Raw genomic sequence first — 21,701 nt, forward strand, 5'->3', positions numbered from 1 at the left:
CCCGGGCCTCTCCGGCGCCCGCCGGGGACACCACATGGGGCGGGGGGGAACGGTAACACCGCCCCCCGCCCCCGCCGGACCGGACAAGCGGGGGACCCCTTCCCCCGCCGCCAGAGGTGCCCTCTGCCACCCCCCGGGCCGGGGAGCGGTCGCGGTGGGGGGGTCCCGCGGGCCGGGCCGCGCCGGACGGACTCACCCAGCGCCACCTGGCAGGCTCTCCGCAGCTGTCCGTGCGGGGGCCGCTTCGCCTCCTTCTCCGCCAGGATCTTCTCCAGGGCCCGCGACACAAACATGCTCTTGGTGCGGGCGTCCTGCTCGCGGGCCGGGGGCTGCATGGCGGGGGGGGGGGGGGGGACACGGGGAGGGGAGAGGGCGACCGGGTCCGGCGCTCAGAGCCTGCGGCCGCGCCACGGCCCCATCATCCGGAAGAGACGCACCTCCCTCAGCAGCCGCCACCGCGCCGCCGCCACGGCGCCGCCATATTGGCACCGTCACGTGACTCCGGCTACCTCCCCCCCCCCCCGCGATGACCTCCGCCCCCGCCGTGCCGCTCGTGGTGGGGCGGGGCTTGCGGAGGAGGCGGGGGGGGGGGAGGTAGCCGGAGTCACGTGACGGTGCCAATATGGCGGCGCCGTGGCGGCGGCGCGGTGGCGGCTGCTGAGGGAGGTGCGTCTCTTCCGGATGATGGGGCCGTGGCGCGGCCGCAGGCTCTGAGCGCCGGACCCGGTCGCCCTCTCCCCTCCCCGTGTCCCCCCCCCCCCCCCCGCCATGCAGCCCCCGGCCCGCGAGCAGGACGCCCGCACCAAGAGCATGTTTGTGTCGCGGGCCCTGGAGAAGATCCTGGCGGAGAAGGAGGCGAAGCGGCCCCCGCACGGACAGCTGCGGAGAGCCTGCCAGGTGGCGCTGGGTGAGTCCGTCCGGCGCGGCCCGGCCCGCGGGACCCCCCCACCGCGACCGCTCCCCGGCCCGGGGGGTGGCAGAGGGCACCTCTGGCGGCGGGGGGAAGGGGTCCCCGCTTGTCCGGTCCGGCGGGGGCGGGGGGCGGTGTTACCGTTCCCCCCCGCCCCATGTGGTGTCCCCGGCGGGCGCCGGAGAGGCCCGGGCCCCCAATGGCGGGGATACCGGCTGGTGCCCCGGCTGAGCTCAGGACTTGGGGGGGGGGGGTGGGGGTGGAAGTTCTGTCTCTAACACGAGACGCGCAAATAAGAGGGGAAAGACCCCAAATATCTCTTTTATTAAGTTCAGGTCTCGGTATGAAATAAAAGGGGGTTGGGTTTGTCACTTCAGAACCAGTTTTGACAATTAATTATAAGCTTTTAAACTCGGAAGCAGGCTGTTTAAGGCCCTCGACTCATGGAGTCACAAATCTTTCAGGACTAGTAATCTTCTGACACCTTCTCTCCAGCTCATGGTTGGACTGGCTAAGAACAGTTAGAAGTGTAGCCAATTGCATACAATGTCTGTGGTGTCTTGCAGAACTAAGGATACTTTTTGTGAAGTAGGTAGACTGATCCTGAAATCTCCTGCAAGTACAAATTGATCATATAGGTCGCTGTGTTAAAGTTCTGAAAACATATGGTATATCATGAAGGGAAAAAATAAACTGGGTGAAGCAGTATAGCTTTTGGAGTTCTCTGTGGCCTTCCTTACTCTGCAAAGGTGACTCTTACAGTTTTGTTTGCTTTGCACCAGTATTTTTCCTTTGATTAGGGAATACATTTACTCTATCCAGAACAGAAGACAAGTTAAGTATGTAAGGAAACTGGGCAGATACAAGTTCTGTCAAATGCACTGTGAAAGCAAGCTTGAAAAATAGCTGTTGTTTTTCACGGAATCATGGAATCACGTAATTTTCAGAGTTGGAAGGGACCTCTAGAGACCATCTAGTCCAACTCCCCTGCTAAAGCAGGATTGCCCAGAGCACATTACTCAGGACTGCATCCAGGCGGGTCTTGGAAATCTCCAGAGAAGGGGACTCCACAACCTCCCTGGGCAGCCTGTGCCAGTGCTCTGTCACTCTCACCGTAAAGAAGTTTTTCCGTGTATTTGAACGGAACTTCCTGTGTTCTAACTTGTGCCCATTACCCCTCATCCTGTTTTTACCTTCCTTTCCACGCCTTCAAGAAATTTGTAGGAGCTAATTGTAGTGGTGGTATATCCAGAGAAGGGTAACCAGATAGAGGGGTATTTTTTGTTATTAAAGTTGACGCTGTGAGCAATAGTGTAGCATGTGTACCCCCCAGCAGTTAGAGACTACTTTTCCTACTTATTTCCTTTTCCTGGTTTCTTCCATAACTCCCCCAACATTCACCCAACTCGTTTACAGGACATGGAACCTGTTCCTCTGCTATGTAAATATATTTAGAGGCCGATAAAGGGGACTTTCAAGAAAGATTACTAGTGAAGGTCTTTATGTTTACTAACACATCAAAGATTATGATCTTGGGGGATGGGTACTGAGCAATAGCCGCCTATTAGCACTTGCATGTTGGATTATAACTATTCTATTACTGTATATCTTAAGGTACAGTATGTTTGAGGTTAGTTAATGCTTGTGTTGATGGACTTTTTTTGCTAATCTTGCTTGGAAAAAAAGTCCATGTGCTTTCCTAGACTAAAGCAGAGGTCAGCATGAAAAGATAACCTTCTATTGCCCAACATCCTGCCCTGGCAGGGCCTTGATTACTGTACTAAAGGATTGGTGTTATAATTGGTGAATGTTGCTGCATCGTTTTAAGTTAACAACAGGAATGTGGTTTCTCTTATTTACATGTGATTTTTTTTTTTTCCCCAAATTTTATTCTGTTTCAGTTAAGCTCTTTTTTATACAAATGGAAAAATCAGTTTTATTTACACTTACATTTTATTTTATTTACATTTAAGTTATTTAATATAAAGGCTATGACTTCACTTTCAAAAGCGTTAGCTTAATTATCAGCGCTGTGCAGGAGTAAATATGCTAGGAAACGTGGGAAGAGCATTACTTGCAGCCTGAGGAATTCAGGTCAGACTTCGTAATCTACACAAACTGTTAGGGATGAAAGAAGCTTCCGTGTTTTTAATAATAAAAGTCCTGTTAACTCTGAGTAAAATTAATTCAGTTTGAGAGAAATGTAAAGTTAACTTTATGGAACTGGTAATTGTCAGCTGTGATCTTTTTTTTTTTTTTTTTTTTCATGTCATACTTTGAATAATCCTTTTCTGCCTCTTACTAAATTCCATTTGCTGTGCTGTCTTATTTAAACAATGGTCTTTTTAATGGAGCCTTGAGGTATCGTACCATTTATAAACCAGTCAACACAAGCATGGATCATGTGTAAATATCTGCTCTGGGTACTAGGGAAGTCTATGATGTATCTCTTTTCTAAATAGAGAGGAACTAGTGTATTCTACAGCTACCTAATATAAATTAACCTGCAGCTATTTCTACAATTTCTCCTGTGGTGTTACTGCAATAGTGTTTCTGTTAATTACATCTGCTTTAATTTTTTTGTTTGGTGAGACAGAGGAGTGCATTTCTAACCATGGGAATGATGTTATTTTTTTTTACATAAGTTCTTTATTGTTTTGAATTTATTCAACTCATTGAGAACTTAAGTAAATTACTACTGAAAATTGCTGTCATTCTTATGTAGGAAATATAGGGATTCTTTCATTCTAATTTTAATCTGTTCTAATGGTTTTAATAGTTCTAACTTTAAACTGTTCTTACTCTTTCTTTCTTTTCCTTTCCCAGTAATATAGCCTTCACTGGACTAATACTGTGCAGTTTTGAACTACAGAATACCTTCATATCTTTGTAGAAATGAGAAGTAACATAGGCTCAGATAGAATGTAAATACAAGAACTGTGGGGAACAAAACCAGTTCCCAGTCATGCTTTCTGGGGTGAGTTTGTTGGTGGTTGTTGGGTTTGGTTGTTTTTTTCCCCCTCTGTCCACCCCTTCCTTTTAAATATACAGTTGAGCAAGCAGAGTTTGAATACATTCCTTCATTCAGTTTCTTGCCTCATCAGTAGGTGTAACGGTTGTATCCTGTACTCTTAGTGCCAGTAAACCCCAGGAGAGATTGGGAGAAATGGAGGTTTTTAAACAGAGAAGCTGTTTTGCTCTGCTTTACAAAACTGTTTTTAAGAAAACTTGTTTTCAACAGACAGCCAGTGTGTTGTATAAAAATAATTGCTTAATAAGCATTTACATGGAGCTCTAGGTACACATGGTTTTTAGTAAATCTACTGAAATAATCTCTATCCTGAAAAATTTACAGTGGAACACAGACTATGTATCACAGCAGTTCATATTGGTCTAATGCTAATTGCGTGCCTGGGTCTGTCATAGAAACTATTACTCTTGCTGCCTTAGGACTGTTTTTAATGCTATACTGTGCAGCCAACCTGGTTGCATTATGTTCTTTGATTGACTAGGCACCTCCAGGTACTTGTCTTTGAGCTTTGTAAATACCAGAATTTGTTTAGGTAGCTTGTTAAGGAGTTAAAAAAAAAAAAAAAAAACTCTTAAACCATGCCTTCACTTATGAATCTAGTTGTGTGTTTAACAAGTCTCTGGATATAAAAATTGCAAACTTATGTTAGACATATGTATTTCTTAGTTTAGTAGCCTCTTGGCTAGCATGTTTTGAGAATGCTAGGACAAAGAGGAGGTAGCCTTGCTTTGTTGTGGCAGCCTTTTCTAAAGGGTTCTCTATGGATCGATAGAATCAATAAATGTGGGGTGTTGTGTTTGTGTTTGTTTTTTTTTTTTATTTAAGTTTAAGGCAGCCTGAAATTAGGCAATGCAGTAGGCTTTACCAGGTTGGGCAGAGGGAAGCTTTTGCTGCTCTTCCATGTGTTTGTATTGGCACTGCTGTCTGGTCTTCTGGCAGGCTATGGGAAGGCATTGCTTGTGTCCTTGCGCTAACACAAGCTATGCCATTTTCTGCACAGGAACTAGTTTGCTTCCACTGAGACAAACTTGACTGTATGTTAACAAGCATCTAATTGCAGGCAGGCAATTATTTCCTCCGGTTTAATATATAGCTTCCAATACAAGCAAACGTAAACCATCCATCCATCTAATATAGAACGGTAGGTACGCTCAGCATGAGCTTCATCCTGCTTTTATTATGGCCGGAAGTTCTGGAAGAAATTGCTGCAAGGCTTTGCTTGTTATTCTGGTTGTGTTGCCCGGTAGGAACGCTGACAGGCTTGTGCTGAGTGGGCAGCACACGTAGTGCCCGGAGCTGAAGCCATTCTTGACTGAAGCAGATGCAACGTATGCTGATAATGTTCTGGCCTTGAAAGTAGCAGGTAGCTCTGGTACCAAAAGCACCAAGTAAGGGTCCGTGTTGTGTTGCGACGACCAGATGTTGACCAACATTCAGAGTGTGTTCTGAAGGGAATGGAGTTGTGCCCCTTGGTTCTGCAACGGGAAGAGGAGAGTAATGGTGGCAGTAGGTTTCTGGAAGCTCTCTGTGCCTGGCCGGGGCTTGGCAAGCTGTTCATGGCAACATACTTCAATTAGGCAACAATTTCCATTTCACTCACTTTTGGTGGTCTGACCACCAAATGAGTGGTTCAAATGTGGAGATTTCCAAATGGGTTTGATGCAATCAGTAGCAGAGGCATGCCTGTAACTTGCTTTTGTCCTTTCATTTATTCTTTTCTGCCAGCATTATCTATTGAAATATGGTGGTGCAGATGTTCTAATATGGCTTCAGAAAAGCCTTTCTGTGATAAAATTGTGGGGAACTTGGTCAGGCGTTGGTTAGATTTCTTTTATAAAAAATTATGGAGTGTTTCTGAGAGTGAAATTGTCATTGCTGTAATTCTTACATTTTTTTTCCAATGCAAGATTTAATATAACTATCATTAAAGATGGGCATGATCATGTCTCCTCACGGCTAAAATCTTCATGAAGTTTTGATTTCAAAACTTTTTTTGCTATGCTGCTTTGCTAACAAACCATATGGGGTGAAAGTGATCTCTTTGAAAGAAAGAGAAATTATTTCAGTAGGATGTGGAGATTTGGAAAAAATTAGCATTACTTGTTGCACCCTAAATGTGGAATTGAGCACTTTTGTAGCTGAGAAGCACATATCCTAACAATGACACCTTTTTTTCTTGTACAATATTAAATGTTACAAAATAACCTTTTTATTTAGTTGGGTGGACTCATTGCTATACTATTCCTACTGTAGTTTGATTTTTTTTTTTTTTTTTTTTTTTTGGGGGGGGACAAACAATGTCTAGGTGAGGAATTTTTATTTTGGACCTTTCCCCCCTCCTGCCCCCAAAAGACTCCCCCAACAAGCCTTCCCTGTCCACCTCCCGCAAAATAGCCTGACAGAATGAAGATGATGTGTATGACCTTCAGCTTTCCTTCTGCCAGGAGTTGGGAGCAGTGGGAAGAAGGATGCCAAAATTGAACTGGACAAACTGAGACAAGTTTTGAGTAATAGGTTGGCCAGACTAATGGACACTGAACAGGTTTCAGTTTCAGCTCAAAGATCACAAAAGTTAGGCTTGCCCACAGCTTCTGAAGTGGCAGCTGCTGAGAAGTGGGAAGTGGGTAAGTGTGCAAACAAGAAAGCCCCTAAAGAAAACTCACGTTCACCGAGTTAGATGTATCAAATATGGATTTATTTTTTTTACTGTATCACTGATGATATTCACTTTATTGATCTGCCAATGGGAAAAAAATTTGCAGCAACGTAAAATAGCTTTCTAGTTCATGTGCTCTAGAGTATTCAGAAGGTGTCTAGTCTGACTTGACCAAAACATTATCAAATCAAGGAAGCCTTTTATTTTCAACCTAGACAAATTATCATTTTTAGTGCAATTTTTAGTTTAGTCTTGGCTAACTCAGAGAGTCTTTCTGCTTTGGAAAAATAAACTTAGTTCAGGGAGCGGTGAGTTTTTGCAATTGTTAAAGCAAACAAACAAACAAAAAACAACCAGACCTGTAAATCCTAGTTCTACAAGGCTTCTGAAATCCAGCCTTAACTGTGGTGTAGCTGACCACCCTGGCGTCCTGCTCTACTTGGGATTCTGGCTGTAGCTAAAGTTTGCCTTTCTCTGCCAAGACCTGGAGGCAGGACTAAGCGTTCTGAAAGCTACCCAGAAAGCTGTGGTTTAGGCAACCAGTTCCTGTATGTGACAGGAGTACGCTGCTCTAACGGTAAGACAGAGCTAAACAGGGACAACAATAAATTGGTGGGTCCTTTAGTGTATGTTATTCTCAGTAGCTCTGTGGATCATAATGTTGTGTTAAAGATAGGGCAATAAATAAAATCAAGAGGACTGAATTCAAATTTTGCTGAATTGAACTTCTGCCTAGCCATTTTATTGATAAACCAACTGGATACTGGAATGAAGAAAATGGTGATCCGAGAAGTGGTGCTATGTTGAGATGTACGTTGTCTGTCTGTCTGGCGTGGGAAACCTTGGTTATTTCTTATCGGCTGTCTCCATTCTGTTGACTCTCTTTATTAGTTGAAGCCTGAAGTATTAGGGGATGACAGTGCTGCACTTGCACTTTTGCAGAGCTGCAGAGTTACTTGTAATTCTGAAATCCCAGGCACTGGGGCAATGTGCTTGGCTCTGCTCTTAGCCTTGCCGCTGGCTTGTGCAATCCTTTAAAACTGCCAGGCATGGTGGTTTGCGTGATGGTCTTGGTTAGAAAATGGGGGGCTTCTGAACAGAGCAGTGACGCATAGTGGGCCTGTGAGTCTTCAGTTTTTCTGTTATTTGTTGACTGTAGGGTGGATAATGTTCGTTCAGGTCTTGTTCCATCATTTATTGCGTATGGATGTCATACTGCTGCTTTCCTGACTGCTGATTGTGGTGACTGTCATTAATGAGAGAGTATGGGAGACAGAACAGCAAGTCCCAATCCTGCATGTAGCTTGTCACTCACAGCTTGTAGTTATACAGGTTTCCTCTGCATTTTCTTTCCTCTTTCTCTATAAAATAGGGGTAGTAATGTTACGAAATAAGCATACTCTGCAAGGATTAATCCTTGCAACGCTCATTGAACAATAGAACCGTGCAAAAACCTGTAATACATGTTTGCGGTGGTCATTGTCCTTAGCATGTTTTGTGTATTGATGCTTCTGAGACAGAAGAAATTATTGAGGTTCACTCTGAACATTTAATCCCAAACAATGGTACCTCTCCAGAGTTGTGGAGAACAAACATTGAGTGAATAATCTGTTTCTGGTAACTTTGCAGTTGAAACAGGTTTTGTGGGCATGATAATTTGCAGGCATAAGAGAGAGGGTGGGATGGATAGGACTCAACGTGGTGTTACAAATGATTGTAGCTGTGCAGCCTTACTATGTGTGTGCTATTTTTGATATTATTTTCAGTGTTCACAGTATGTGCTTATGTTGTGTCTGGTGTAATGCAGTTCTAGTCTGTACTGTGCATCATGGTGATATGTTAGAAATCCTCCAAAAACCGTACTGGGATCTTTGGGATTTGATGCTGTGTATGATAGAAGTGAGAAAGAAACTTTTTTTCCTGTATCTAATTTTATGAGAAGTGTGGTTTGTCTTATTTTTTTTTTTTTTAAAAGAAAAACTCTGCTGGCAAAATGACAGCATGCATTCAAGATTTCTTATCTCTGGAGAGTTTGTTCAGCTGATGTCATAATGTGAGGTTTAACAAAAGCAGACTAACTGGTATTGTAGGTGACAGGAAGGTCTGATGCATTGAACTAATGGTTTATGCAGTGGCTTAAAGACTTCTGCAGACTGGAGCTCTCTATGGTGTAGACTTACTCTTGAATAAAAATTGCATACTATACCTGTGTTTTTCTAAAGATACATTTTGTTAAGAATGTTTGGAAAAATTAGTTTTTTCATGTAGAAGTTGAGAGATGTGCCTTCCAATAAACAATTTGAGTGTCTACAATCTCTGAAGCTGAAGGTGTTACAGGAAAGGAATAGCAAATACTGAAGTGTAAGATTTCTGGTTTGAAGCACCTTTGCTTTATTACATTTCCTTATTTGTTTTATTGATAACTATAACTTGTGTTGAGTGTTAAATGCTTTGAATTTTTTTCTTTCTTCTAGATGAAATAAAAACGGAGCTGGAAAAGCAAAGGTAAATTATTAATTGCTGTAATCTATGCCAGAAAACAGCAAGTGGAATAATTTGATAGTGGAAATGTAAGAGTGTATATACATTATGGCAATGAATTTGTGAATACATAGTTACACACTTTTCTGCTAAAAACACGATATGGCCTGTGTGTTCCAATTACACAATGTTTCTGGGTATGGGTACTCAAGCCGTAACTGCCACTGAATCTCCCTAGGAAGAAGCTGCCAAACTTCTAAAAGGTGCTAGTTTTCATTGTCTTTTACTCGGCTTAATAGAGCCTGATAGGAAATCAAAGAGAGCATTAGGTATCCTCTGTTTGATAGTATGTGCTCTTAACCACCTACATCAAGAATGCCAATTTAAATATTACTTAAATCCATATTTTAAAACACTTTTCCAGCACTGTGCTATGATTTAAAATGAGCCCCCAATGTGTTTCTCTTTGCTTAGTATTCCTCATATGGCCCCTGTTTAATTAATTCATAATAACTTTGACAGATTTATCACTTAAGTTGTGTAGGAGTTCCCCAGTGTTTCGGGGAGTGGGACAGTGTTGGAGTGTAGTGAGGGAAGAGTAAAGTTGAAGCATATATGAAAAAGTTCAGATGCAATATTGATTTTTAAAGAAAATTGAACTTTAAGATGGTATATGTGAGAGAAACTTGCATTACATTTGTGTGCTGCTATGTACCAGTCAGCTTTAAATTTAGAAAAGGGGGAAGTGTAGTTTGCTGTGATATACATGTTTAGAAAAATGAATAACTCTTCTTATCTGACCTAGAGAAGGCACTGCTGCCCCCCCAAAAGCAAACTTCATTGAAGCAGATAAATATTTCCTTCCGTTTGAACTGGCCTGCCAGTCAAAGTCTCCACGCATTGTCAGTACTTCGCTGGATTGCTTACAGGTAACTGCTGTTCTGTAGCCTGGACAGAGTGAAGTGGAGAAGCATGCGATTACAGCAGTCTTGTGTGCTGTTGGCATTCTTAGAGTGAAGAAGTACTGTCCCGAGTACACACAGCTGTGCAGATGCCCACTATGGCTACATAGATGCATAAACCATGCAAAATAGGTTATTATCAGACTGGGCTGAAAGTGCATCTTGTCAATGTCAGAAAAGTGTGCCTGGTGTTTTATAGTGAAGCAAGCCTTTATTGAAGCTCATGAATGCTTACGTTATTCAGTAAAGATGTTTCATCTGTGTTGCTCTAAAAGGGATATTTACCATGGTGTTTCTTGTAGTTCCCCTCTCCCCTCTCCCCTCTCCCCTCTCCCCTCTCCCCTCTCCCCTCTCCCCTCTCCCCTCTCCCCTCTCCCCTCTCCCCTCTCCCCTCTCCCCTCTCCCCTCTCCCCTCTCCCCTCTCCCCTCTCCCCTCTCCCCTCTCCCCTCTCCCCTCTCCCCTCTCCCCTCTCCCCTCTCCCCTCTCCCCTCTCCCCTCTCCCCTCTCCCCTCTCCCCTCTCCCCTCTCCCCTCTCCCCTCTCCCCTCTCCCCTCTCCCCTCTCCCCTCTCCCCTCTCCCCTCTCCCCTCTCCCCTCTCCCCTCTCCCCTCTCCCCTCTCCCCTCTCCCCTCTCCCCTCTCCCCTCTCCCCTCTCCCCTCTCCCCTCTCCCCATGGGAGGTCAGACTCTGGAATCTTTCTGCCTTGGTCCTCCTTAGATTCTTACAGAAAAAAAATGAATGCAACTTGAGGGCAGAACCTTTTTGTTGTGAATTGGCACAAAGATTGATGTTAAAAAATTTTGTCTGGTCATGGTAGGAAGAAATGGTCTGGGTGGAAAAAGGTTGTGTATCACTTATTAAATCTGTTTTGTCTAGACGAGTGAACAGTCCAAGTATTTGGTAGCCAGACTATTGATGGTGTTAAATTTTCGTGTTAAAACTGGTTAAGTGAGGTATGCTGTCTAAAACTGTATTTTTATGATATACTTAACTGTATTTTACTTAACAGTATATGGTTGTCTAACCTGCATTCTTTCTACCTAGAAACTTATCGCATATGGACATATCACTGGCAATGCTCCAGACAGTGGAGCTCCTGGAAAACGACTGATTGACCGAATAGTTGAAACCATTTGCAATTGCTTTCAGGGTCCTCAAACAGATGAAGGAGTACAACTGCAGATAATTAAGGTAACTTATGTGGTTCATTTTGGTGCAATATTAATTTTCTTTCTCTGTCTTTGATTTTGTAACTGAAAAAAAATTAATGCAAAGCATTACTTAAAGCCCAGTTTCTCCATTTCTTACACTTAGATGTGTCATTGAATTTAGGGAGGTTGTCACCAGGTCAGACTTGGTATGTGAAATGTATTTCCTCTTGATGAAGCAGAACGTAAGGGAATGCTTTATAAATGTTTGTCCTTTCTGGGATGAGCCATGGCTTGGATACTTTATCTTGCAGGCAGCTTGACGTTCATCTTTTAATCTAGTAATGCCCACATTTGTTAGGCTAATGAATTGCTATCAGCCTTCAACTGAAGGCACTGTAACTGTGATGCACTGTCATGGCCTGCTGCTGTAGCCTGTCTGCTTGCATGTCCATTTTTCCAGAGAGATCTGCAGTATACATTCTCAACAAGGCGTAGTAGTACCAGTGGTGTGTGCTCTGGTTCTGAAATGTACTTGGACTAATGTAGCCGAGATTAGAAGTTGGTGAACCTTCTAGTAATCTAATTTGACAGCAGTGTAGATCAATTGGCCCTTTCACAGAAATTAAGCCATAGAATATAATAACTGTTTCTTTTGGAGGTTTCCTTAGTGGAAAACTAGTGATAAAACACTTCAACAGCTCAGGAGAGGACAGAGATGTGGAAGTTCTGTTAAACTTTGTTTGACTTGAAATGTCATTTCAGAGAACTAGAAGGGGGGTTGGAACTAGATGGTCTTTAAGGTCCCTTCTAACCTAAGCCATTTTATGATTCTAAGTTCCTTATAAAGTCTCATAAGCAGATATGTGTGTTTCATAACAAACCCATTATTATTATGGAAGACCTGCATGATGTGTATTGCTCCCTACTTGCTTAGATCTAATTTTCACTGTTATGGTCTTTTTCAGGCTCTCCTCACTGCAGTAACGTCTCCGTATATAGAAATTCATGAAGGAACAATTCTTCAGACTGTTAGAACCTGTTACAACATCTATCTGGCCAGTAAAAATCTTATTAATCAGACAACTGCCAAAGCTACCCTTACGCAGATGTTAAATGTCATTTTTACACGCATGGAAAATCAAGCTGTATGTAACTATTACTTTTGCTCATCTCAAATGTTTAGGCTTGCCAAATGAACAGAAAACTTCTATACTATTTTTAATGGGTCTGTCATTGTGGTTGGATATCTATTGATTTGCAATTTATTAAAAAAAAACAAACAACAAACTGTCAAATCCTGCAATGAAGTATACTGAAGCATACTGACTGATTGAAAATAAAATATGAAGTTTATTGCTGGTAACAAGGTTTCACACCATAGTTTCTGCCAAATAACTTTGTATAAACGAATGATGGGATGCCTTTAATATAAGCTTGAAGAGCATCTTTTTAATTTAACTGGCCAAGTGATTATATTTTCACTGTTTCTTTCTTGTTAACCTGTGAATTCACAAAGGAACATCAGTCATCAGACATCTGTGTTCCCTTATCATGTTTCGTGTCTTAGATTAACTTTCTCATATTGTTTTTTCAAGATACAAGAATCCAGAGAAGTAGAAAAAACAAATCAGCAAAAATCCCAGTCTCCTGCAATTCAAGCGGTGTCCAAGTCTCCAAAGATAGGTCAGTTAAAGCACAGCTGTCAGGAGGACAAACACACTGGTCCTGTGGGTGTGGAATTAACGAACGGTGAGCCTGAGAGGACAGAAAATGGAGATGTGAAGTTGGAGCATGATCTGACTCTTTCAGCATCAGGTGAACAAGAATAGGTTGTGTCTGTTGCTTTCAGTTAGAATGTTTCTATTGGCAAATGCTCTTTTAGGCTATTTTGGGGAGAAGTGATCAGGGAAATTGGCTCAAATCATGCTTGCATTTTCTCAGTAGTTATCCAGAGTATACAGGCCATCCTTAACTTGTGAGCCTTTCTTCTGTGGTTATACTGTTGCAGACGTTTTCGCTAGAATTCTAGTACAACTATATATAGTTTATGTATATAGAATTACAGTAGAACTTGACTTGATTAGGTTGTTAAAGGGGAAGGAAAGGATGAGAATAATCATGGTACATGGGAAGTGACAGAATCACTTTGAGGAAATTGAAGTCCTGTGGTAAAAATAATGTGTCTTACAAAGACCTTATGATAAGCATATACTGCATTCAAATCAGTAATGTAGAATATTCCAAAACTAAAAGTTTCTAACAGTTGATAAATACAAATGAGAAAATCACTGCATTAAAGATATCAGTGCTTTGATTTAAACAATGGAAATAACATCAATGGGCATTTTTGTATGACTTCTTGGAAGTGGCTTTAGAGGAGAACTATTAAAGAAAATCAATTTTTAACCCTTCTGCCTCTTGTCATGTTTCTCTTTTTAATCTTCTTCCTAAACAAAAGTACTAATTCAAAATTATCTCTTTGTGTGTTTCATTAGAGGAAACAACTGATGGAGGAAAGGAAATGGTTAAAGGCATCTTGGAAGATGTGGTCAAGTCAGCTGTGAAAGGTAGAAAAATCTTCTGAAGTAAAATAGATGCGTGTGTATTGCCAAACTTTTATTCCTGTGATTATAAAGCATGGAAGTTATCTTTTGTTACAAAGTATCTGTCAAGAACACCCACTAAGGCAGTAAGAACAGGTTTTTATTGTTTCACAATATTCTTCTTTTGCTGGTAGCTGAGAAACTTTATAGTTTACCAGTGCTGCTTCTGTCCTACTTGGTTGTAGAGCTTCACAGAGTCATGGGACATAAAAGCTCAATAGGTGATTTTAATCAGTTTTCCTTTTTTCCCTTCAGTGGCTGAAGAAAAGCATGTAGCAGAAACAGTTAAGGTTCTACCTGCATTAGAGACTGCAGATATTGCTCTTCCTGGCTCTAGTAATGAAAATGTACAAACAAATGGGATTCCAGATGATGGGCAATCTGTTTCCTCCACTGATAATCTGGTAAATAACTTCACTGGACGCTAACATATATTTAAGAAAGGAGAAATGTTTTTTATCACGCCAACTAATACAGTGGGATTTTGGGGAGAGAAGGGACAGAAACTTTAACGTATTTGTCCTGCTCAGGTTTGAAAAGGAATCAGCAACTGCAATTTAAGTAGATACTGAAAACGACTGTTCTAAAATTAAGTTAGTTGTGTTTTAATACAGGGTGGGGGCAGAGGGGAAGAGTCAGTCAACGTGTGAAAAGATCCAGATCACTTGTAGTCCTGCTTAGGTTTAGTTTAAACTTTGCCGAATGTACCATTTTTATAATCTGTAGCTAATTCTCAGAGGAGCTGTGGAATCTTCCTAATTGCTCTGTTCCTTTGCCTCACTGAAGATCTAATGTTGTGTTTCTTGCTTTCAAGGAAACAGATGTATCTGGACATCAAGCTGCTGCCAAATTTTCCCATGTTCTACAAAAGGATGCCTTCCTTGTGTTCAGATCATTGTGCAAGCTGTCCATGAAACCACTTGGTGATGGACCACCAGATCCCAAGTAATGAGATTGTATTTATTATACTGTCCTCTTCAGGTAGCTTTTAGAGACGGCTAGGTAGCTGCTGTATAGTAAAAGCAGGTATTCAAAATTCACCTGTCAGGCCCTTGTTTCAGTTAGCTTGGTGAATCTAGGATTGAAACTTGCTTCAAAGTATTAAAAATGTAGTACTTAAGATTAATAAGCCCATTAAACAAAAAACCCTCATCAGTTGAAGTGGTCTTGATTATAGTATTTGTGAAGCTATTGATGGGGGAGTGGGAGAATGCTTCTTAGTAGCACTGAGTTGCATCTATTATCCTAGTCTAAGATGTTAATATGCCTGGAAAATCTCCTAATTTAGATGGTAGGTGTTGTCCAAAAATCACTTGTGGGCTGATTTCCACCCCTCCTGTCCCCGGCGTTGAAATGAATTAAAATGGCAGTCATTTCTTCTTGACAGCAGAAGTGCTATAATGCTCATGTTGAATACAAGTATGTATTCAGAAATACAATAAAAATACATTTAATATTGGATTTTTTCTAGATCCCATGAATTGCGTTCTAAGATAGTGTCTCTCCAGCTTCTTCTCTCGGTACTGCAGAATGCTGGTCCGGTTTTCAGGACACACGAAATGTTCATCAATGCAATCAAGCAATATCTTTGTGTAGCATTATCTAAAAATGGAGTCTCTTCTGTTCCTGATGTATTTGAGCTCTCTCTTGCCATCTTTCTCACGCTGCTTTCAAATTTTAAGACCCATTTAAAAATGCAGATTGAGGTGAGAGACTTTTTATCTATCGTTTGGATGATGCTCTAGTTCTCAAATAAAAATACTGCAATGATAAAAAGACAGCTGGAACTTAGAATTTAATGTCTTTGTTTGCTCGCTAAACTAGTATATTACTACTGTATTCAAATTCTAATATGCACGAGACGATAACTCTTCAAGAGAAATTACTGGATAGAAATGAATTTGTATATTTGACATGGTTCTAATAAGTTTCAGATCATCAAGTCCTTCACCTCATTTATTTTGCAGGTGTTCTTCAAAGAGATCTTCCTGAATATTCTAGAGACTTCTTCAAGCTCCTTTGAACACAAATGGATGGTGATTCAGACCTTAACTAGAATTTGTGCAGGTATTTCCATTGTTGTGAAAACCAGTCAGTTCCTCTGGCAGGAGATGAAAATTATTTTGAAGACAAATGCCACACACATACTAAGCGTGAAAAATTACATTTGATCTCATAGTGCTTGGGTGAAATGTCTGGATTCATCCCCATTGCCTGCTCCAACTGGCTGATTCCTATTACATTGAATCCTAATACTTGTACTTTCTTTTATTTTCAAGATGCCCAGTGTGTAGTGGATATTTATGTTAACTATGACTGTGATTTAAATGCTGCTAATATATTTGAACGCCTTGTAAATGATTTGTCCAAAATCGCACAAGGACGAAGTGGGCATGAGTTGGGAATGACTCCTTTACAGGTAAGAAAAACAGCTTTGAAGTTAAGGTACTATTTTCTCGTAAATGGTGCTGTCTCTGCATCATCATTGATACTTCCAGTGGTTTGTGTTGTCCGTAACCTACTAATGTTACTTATGTTTTATGAGTTAGCTAATTTGCAATTGGGTGCTGAAGCAGTACGATTAATTTACTTGATGGTTTTGCTGCATGTTTCCGTTGTGACACTAGGCTTGTTCTGGACTCTTTTGTTGGGCTGCCATGGGACAGAGAATCAAACAAGCCTTCCTTTGCCTTACTCAAATGACTTTCCTTCTGGAGCTTATGAACCAGCAGTACCTTCATTGTGTGCTTACTTTACACAAACTTTTTGTGCCATATTTGCACCACAAGTATTTTCTTTTTAAAATTATACTTTCCCAGTCCTTGGAGGGAGAGTGGAATATAGACTGCTTTCTGCAAGAGCAGGTATTTCTGACATTGGCCTTGTCCTACAGCACTGTTTTTCTAGCTCAGCCTAATGGCTTTCAGGGCTGAGGTGAACTTGGTGCCAGTGTTGGTCTCACACCTTTGATTAGAATTGTATCAATGCTTGTTTGATTTTGCCTGCTCCCATGGTCTTTTGACCAGAAGATGGAAGTAAAAACCAGGAGACCTTTGTTTCAGATTTTGAATAGAAAACTTCTACTGTACAGCTAAGGTAATGAGACACTTGTCAGATCTCTCCACAGGCAAGACCCTATAGAGGCTTACTGTATGGTCATAATACAACAAAGGTGCATTTGGGATTTAGTGCATGTTGCCCTTTGGTTGTACTCATCAGTTGTCAATGGACCATCTGCTTAAAGCAGCTGGAAAGTGTTCTGATGTCAGTCTGGTTGTGGTTGCTTTTGGCCTGGATGTATCCAACCTAAATAGTCAAGGGGCAGAAACTTTGTATAACCAACAGATTTCCCCCTAACTGATGAACTTTCAGAGATTTGAATGGTGTGATGTAATGCCTTCTAAAAACTTGTGGATATACATATATTGGTTTGGGTTCTTGGTGTGTGTTTATTTTTTAGGAGCTAAGCCTGAGGAAAAAAGGACTTGAATGTTTGGTTTCTATTTTAAAATGTATGGTAGAATGGAGCAAAGACCTTTATGTGAACCCCAATCATCAAGCTAGCTTGGGTAAGATTGGTTCCTTACGGAGAGACTAATTTGTTTGATAAGCTTGTTCTTGTATTTATTTGGTGTTCAGGAGCTTTTCAGAAGTGTGGGTGCTAGGTCTTTACATAACAATTGTTTATAAAATACTTCGTTTGTATAAACAAATAGTTAATGCTGTCACAATAATGGACTCTCCAAGTATCTGGTTCAAATAACCAGGTTCTATTTAAGAGCTTTAGCCAGGCCGCTGTCTACACTATAAAAGTTGGCTTAGGTAGAACAAGACATGGCAAATCTTGCGGTTGCTAATTTCTCCATAGTTGCTGCTGCTCTTCTGCCTTTTGTTGGATTATTTTAGAACTGCATCAATATAGCATCTTCATGTAGCGTAGACTGATAAAAAGTATGTGGTAAAATAAGAATATTGACTCATAAACTTCTACTAAAAAGTTTTATAACTAAAAGCTTTTGACTGAACAGCATAATTTAAGTCTTGCCCTGTTTATAAATAGGTTCATATAAACCATCAGAACAGGAAATGGCTGAAGGTAAATGCCTTGAGAGTGGAGGGAGACGGAGTAGTGTCAGTTCCTTGGACTCCACTGTGTCCTCAGGAGTTGGAAGCGTTGGCACCCAGACTGCTGTCCCAGATGATCCTGAGCAATTTGAAGTCATCAAGCAACAAAAGGAAATAATTGAACATGGGATAGAACTGTAAGTCCAGTATGACAGGAAAATAAAAGTTCACTAGTAAAAGAAACTATGTGTACAACCATATTTTTTTGTATGGTCTTACACACTGCAGGGACACTTACAAATTGATCTTAATGCTGAAGACTGTTGCCTGCTGTTGTCAAAAGCTAATGCTGGCGGCTATTGTAGTTAAAAGGGATTCAGTGAAATGTTAGGTGGAGTGGAGCTTTCCTTTGTGCTGGTTCAGCTGCATAAGAGAGGGAAGTGTGTGTATACTGAGAGAGAAATTGATTTGTGCAGGCAGGTTAATGTTGTCTTACAGCTCTTTCACAGTTTGTTGTCTTTGATTGAAATAGAGTTTGGAGAACTAAATTGTTGTCCAGCTTTGCTTTTTCTGTTTCATTGATTTGAAGATCTTTGTCTGTAAATGCTATAAAAAAAGTCTTTAACAGCAACGTTTTTAACATGTTATGGAAACTCTCTAATTTTTAATGTTTCACAAGGGTCAGTTTTTAAGTGAGTTTTCCAGCAATAACTTTTAAGCGTATTGGCAACTGAATGTACCTTATGACATGTAGCCTAGTGATATAGTTAATATATTTGTTACCCATTCTTTGACTTTTTTCTGACTAGAAAAGAAGACAGAGCTACAGCATAGAGTCTTTGGTTTAGAAGGGCTCTGTAAACCTAAAATGTGGCAGGCTGTGATATTTTCCAATTGTATGTCTCAATTGCCCCATGTTTTTGTCTGAATAGATTTAATAAAAAACCAAAGAGAGGAATACAGTATCTACAGGAGCAGGGGATGCTTGGCACTACAGCAGAGGACATTGCACAATTTTTGCACCAAGAAGAACGTCTCTGTTCTGTAAGACTACGTGCAACATAAGATAATTAATACTCTAATACTCTATCATCTTCTCCCCTGTCTTCTGATGTATGCATGCACTGTGTCTGTATGCACTCTCTCTTTATTTCGTTCCTATTTCGTTCATAGATAACTGAAAGTGTAAGGGTTCTCACGAAGATACTTCATACCAATGCTACTTTTCTATTTACTTGCCGTCCCAGGCTTTTTAGTGAAGTAGCTGTGTTTACAGTAAGTGCTGAAGGGATTCCCCGTAAATGGGAATATGCGTTTTATCTGCATTAACAGTATCTTGCCAGCAAAGGAATATCACGTACTACAGTGGCAAAGCATTCTCCACTGCATGTGAAACTGGGCACAATTCAGCTTTCCTTGGCTGTGCGGTAATGCAGATCTCACCTTGGGGAGTGAGGGAAGCAAGAATATGCAGACTAAAGGTATTTTCTAATGACACTGGTTTCTTGTCATCCCTCTAACGGTTACTCTGCCTGCTCAGTGAAGCCTATTAGTCTTACAAAACTGACAGCTGTGCAATTCTTGTACTATAAACTTTCTTGCAAAGCTGGCAGTTGGATTACACAGTAATAACTGTCTCTTGTGTTTTTAGACTCAAGTAGGGGAATTTCTTGGGGAAAGCAACAAGTTTAACAAGGAAGTGATGTATGCCTATGTAGACCAGCTTGATTTCTGTGGAAAAGACTTTGTCTCTGCTCTACGTGTATTTCTGGAAGGCTTTCGTCTGCCAGGTGAAGCCCAGAAGATCGATAGATTAATGGAGAAGTTTGCTGCTAGATACATTGAATGCAACCAACGGTAATTCAAAACCTTTGTATTGGACAAGTGAAGAATGGCCATGTTGTTTGTGGCCCTTAGGGGCAAGGTGCAGTCCAGGTCAAGAATTTCTACGGGCTTGTATGAGGAGCAGATCCTGTTGCTAATATTGGTGCTGAACCTCTTCAGCAGCTAGGCAAAATGGAAACTTTGTATAGAAAGTATACTGATGCTGGCATTTCATTAAATCCCAAATACTTACTAGAAGGAATTATTGGAAGAGGGAAGCCCTAAGTATGTTAAATTGTTTCTGTATTAGCTGTTGTGTTTTTAAACAAATGTAGATCAGTCAAGTGTAAACAACAGTAATAAGCAGTAGCAGTTGCAAAAATTAATAGCTAATAGATGTTATGCGTGTTTTTGCTTGCCCACTGGACGTTGAACAAAACGTATGTATGTTAGTTGCTATCAAGTAAGCAGTGTTGCTATTGTTTCTAATGCAGTAAACTAGCATTAAAGTTTAGCTAGGTGTTCAGGCTTAATTGGTTCCAATTCCTTAGTCCAGTTGGTGCATCACTGGGTTGAGTTTGTATAATTCTTTTTGAAACCCTGGGAGTGAAAAACAAGCTGTTCTTTAGCTTTTGTAGGATTACCCAAGGAAGGATAATGTATAATCTTTTGGGAATATACTTGAAAATTCCAGTCTTAGGTAGTTTTCAACATTGTGAGGAAGATGTTTTTGGTTTGTGGTTTTTTTTTTTTTTTTTTTTCCTTTTATTTGCATTTTAAAACACTTGGGGCTTCACGCATTTCTAAAGACTAATCTTAGGCTCTGATAGCTCTTTGGTTGGATGCATAGCCCTTCTGGGTATTTTTCTTGCACATAGAAATAGAGCTAAGGGATTGAGGAATAAGAGCTCTAAAAACCTGTTTGTTTTTTTTTCCTCCCTTAGGCAAACGCTGTTTGCTAGTGCTGACACTGCCTATGTTTTGGCATACTCTATTATAATGCTGACTACAGACTTGCACAGTCCACAGGTAGAAACTGAAAACCGAACTTTGTAAAAGTTCAAATGTCCCTGGAACTTGCATTCAAAATCTGATATCTAACTTCCATTCCTTTTTACAGGTAAAAAATAAAATGACAAAGGAGCAATACATTAAAATGAATCGAGGAATCAATGACAGTAAAGACCTGCCAGTAGAGTATTTATCCACAATCTATGAAGAAATAGAAGGAAAGAAAATTGCAATGAAAGAGACAAAAGAATATGCAATTACAACCAAGTCTAGTAAACCAAGTAAGAAGGAACTAGAAACTGGAAAGACCACAGTGCTCTTGAACTATTGCAGTAACTTTCAGGATGGCATAGTGGAGTTCAGATCGCTTTTTGAAAACATCTTTGTGCAATACATAAATTACATTACAAATATCTGTATTAGTAATTTTAAATGAGACTGGCTCAGTTTTAATACTGCTATTTCTGTGATGGAAACATAGCTGGAAAAGTGCATCTGGCAGCATTGCAGAGAGGCGCTAGAAACTAGATTTGGTTTGTTGTTTGGTTTTGTATGTGTTGTTTTTTTTTTTTTTTAATGGAAAGTGTGAGGGGAAAATGGTAGAATAACTGAAGGTGGCGCTTTGCAAGTTAACTTACGTGCTAGACAACAGGTGAGGTTTTGGTTTGGGTTGTTTTTTTTTGTCTCCTTATCAGTAGCGTGTCATAGTTCAGAGGCTGATAAGTGCCGCAGTCACCGTGATGATGTTTGAAAAAGGAAGAGATCAGAGAATTTGTCATGATCTAGTCACCTGTCCTCATCTAGACCAAATAAGGACTTCTGTGTGTAGTGTACACTAGAAACCAGTATCCTAGCCGTACTCTGCTTTTGCTCAGAATAGCCAGTATTAATCAAATTAGTGAAATCTGGATCTTCAGCATAGTGTTTTTCAGTGGGTTTGGTGCAGTTTGCAGGTTTTCTAGATCAAAATAGGAACGAAATTGATTTGCTTGAAAACTGAAGTTGCA

The 21,701-nt window shown here is 40.9% G+C and overlaps 1 protein-coding gene across 1 annotated transcript in view; it reads left to right on the top strand.

Moving 5' to 3' along the window:
• The first annotated feature begins 660 nt into the window (after positions 1-660).
• ARFGEF2 (ARF guanine nucleotide exchange factor 2) overlaps positions 661-21,701 on the top strand; it is a 39,976-nt gene continuing 18,935 nt past the window's right edge. The window contains exons 1-18 of the mRNA XM_082491230.1: positions 661-907; positions 9,072-9,102; positions 9,884-10,007; positions 11,085-11,231; positions 12,157-12,336; positions 12,787-13,006; positions 13,687-13,758; positions 14,050-14,198; positions 14,609-14,739; positions 15,266-15,500; positions 15,762-15,861; positions 16,074-16,213; positions 17,255-17,363; positions 17,855-18,056; positions 18,792-18,903; positions 19,511-19,716; positions 20,628-20,712; positions 20,804-20,975. Coding sequence (XP_082347356.1) covers positions 769-907; positions 9,072-9,102; positions 9,884-10,007; positions 11,085-11,231; positions 12,157-12,336; positions 12,787-13,006; positions 13,687-13,758; positions 14,050-14,198; positions 14,609-14,739; positions 15,266-15,500; positions 15,762-15,861; positions 16,074-16,213; positions 17,255-17,363; positions 17,855-18,056; positions 18,792-18,903; positions 19,511-19,716; positions 20,628-20,712; positions 20,804-20,975 — 2,554 coding nt within the window. The 5' untranslated portion in view covers positions 661-768. The remainder of the gene's footprint in view (positions 908-9,071; positions 9,103-9,883; positions 10,008-11,084; positions 11,232-12,156; positions 12,337-12,786; positions 13,007-13,686; positions 13,759-14,049; positions 14,199-14,608; positions 14,740-15,265; positions 15,501-15,761; positions 15,862-16,073; positions 16,214-17,254; positions 17,364-17,854; positions 18,057-18,791; positions 18,904-19,510; positions 19,717-20,627; positions 20,713-20,803; positions 20,976-21,701) is intronic.

Source organism: Vanellus vanellus, assembly GCF_965231255.1.
Source record: "Vanellus vanellus genome assembly, chromosome: 15".
In the NCBI taxonomy this organism is placed as follows: domain Eukaryota; kingdom Metazoa; phylum Chordata; class Aves; order Charadriiformes; family Charadriidae; genus Vanellus; species Vanellus vanellus.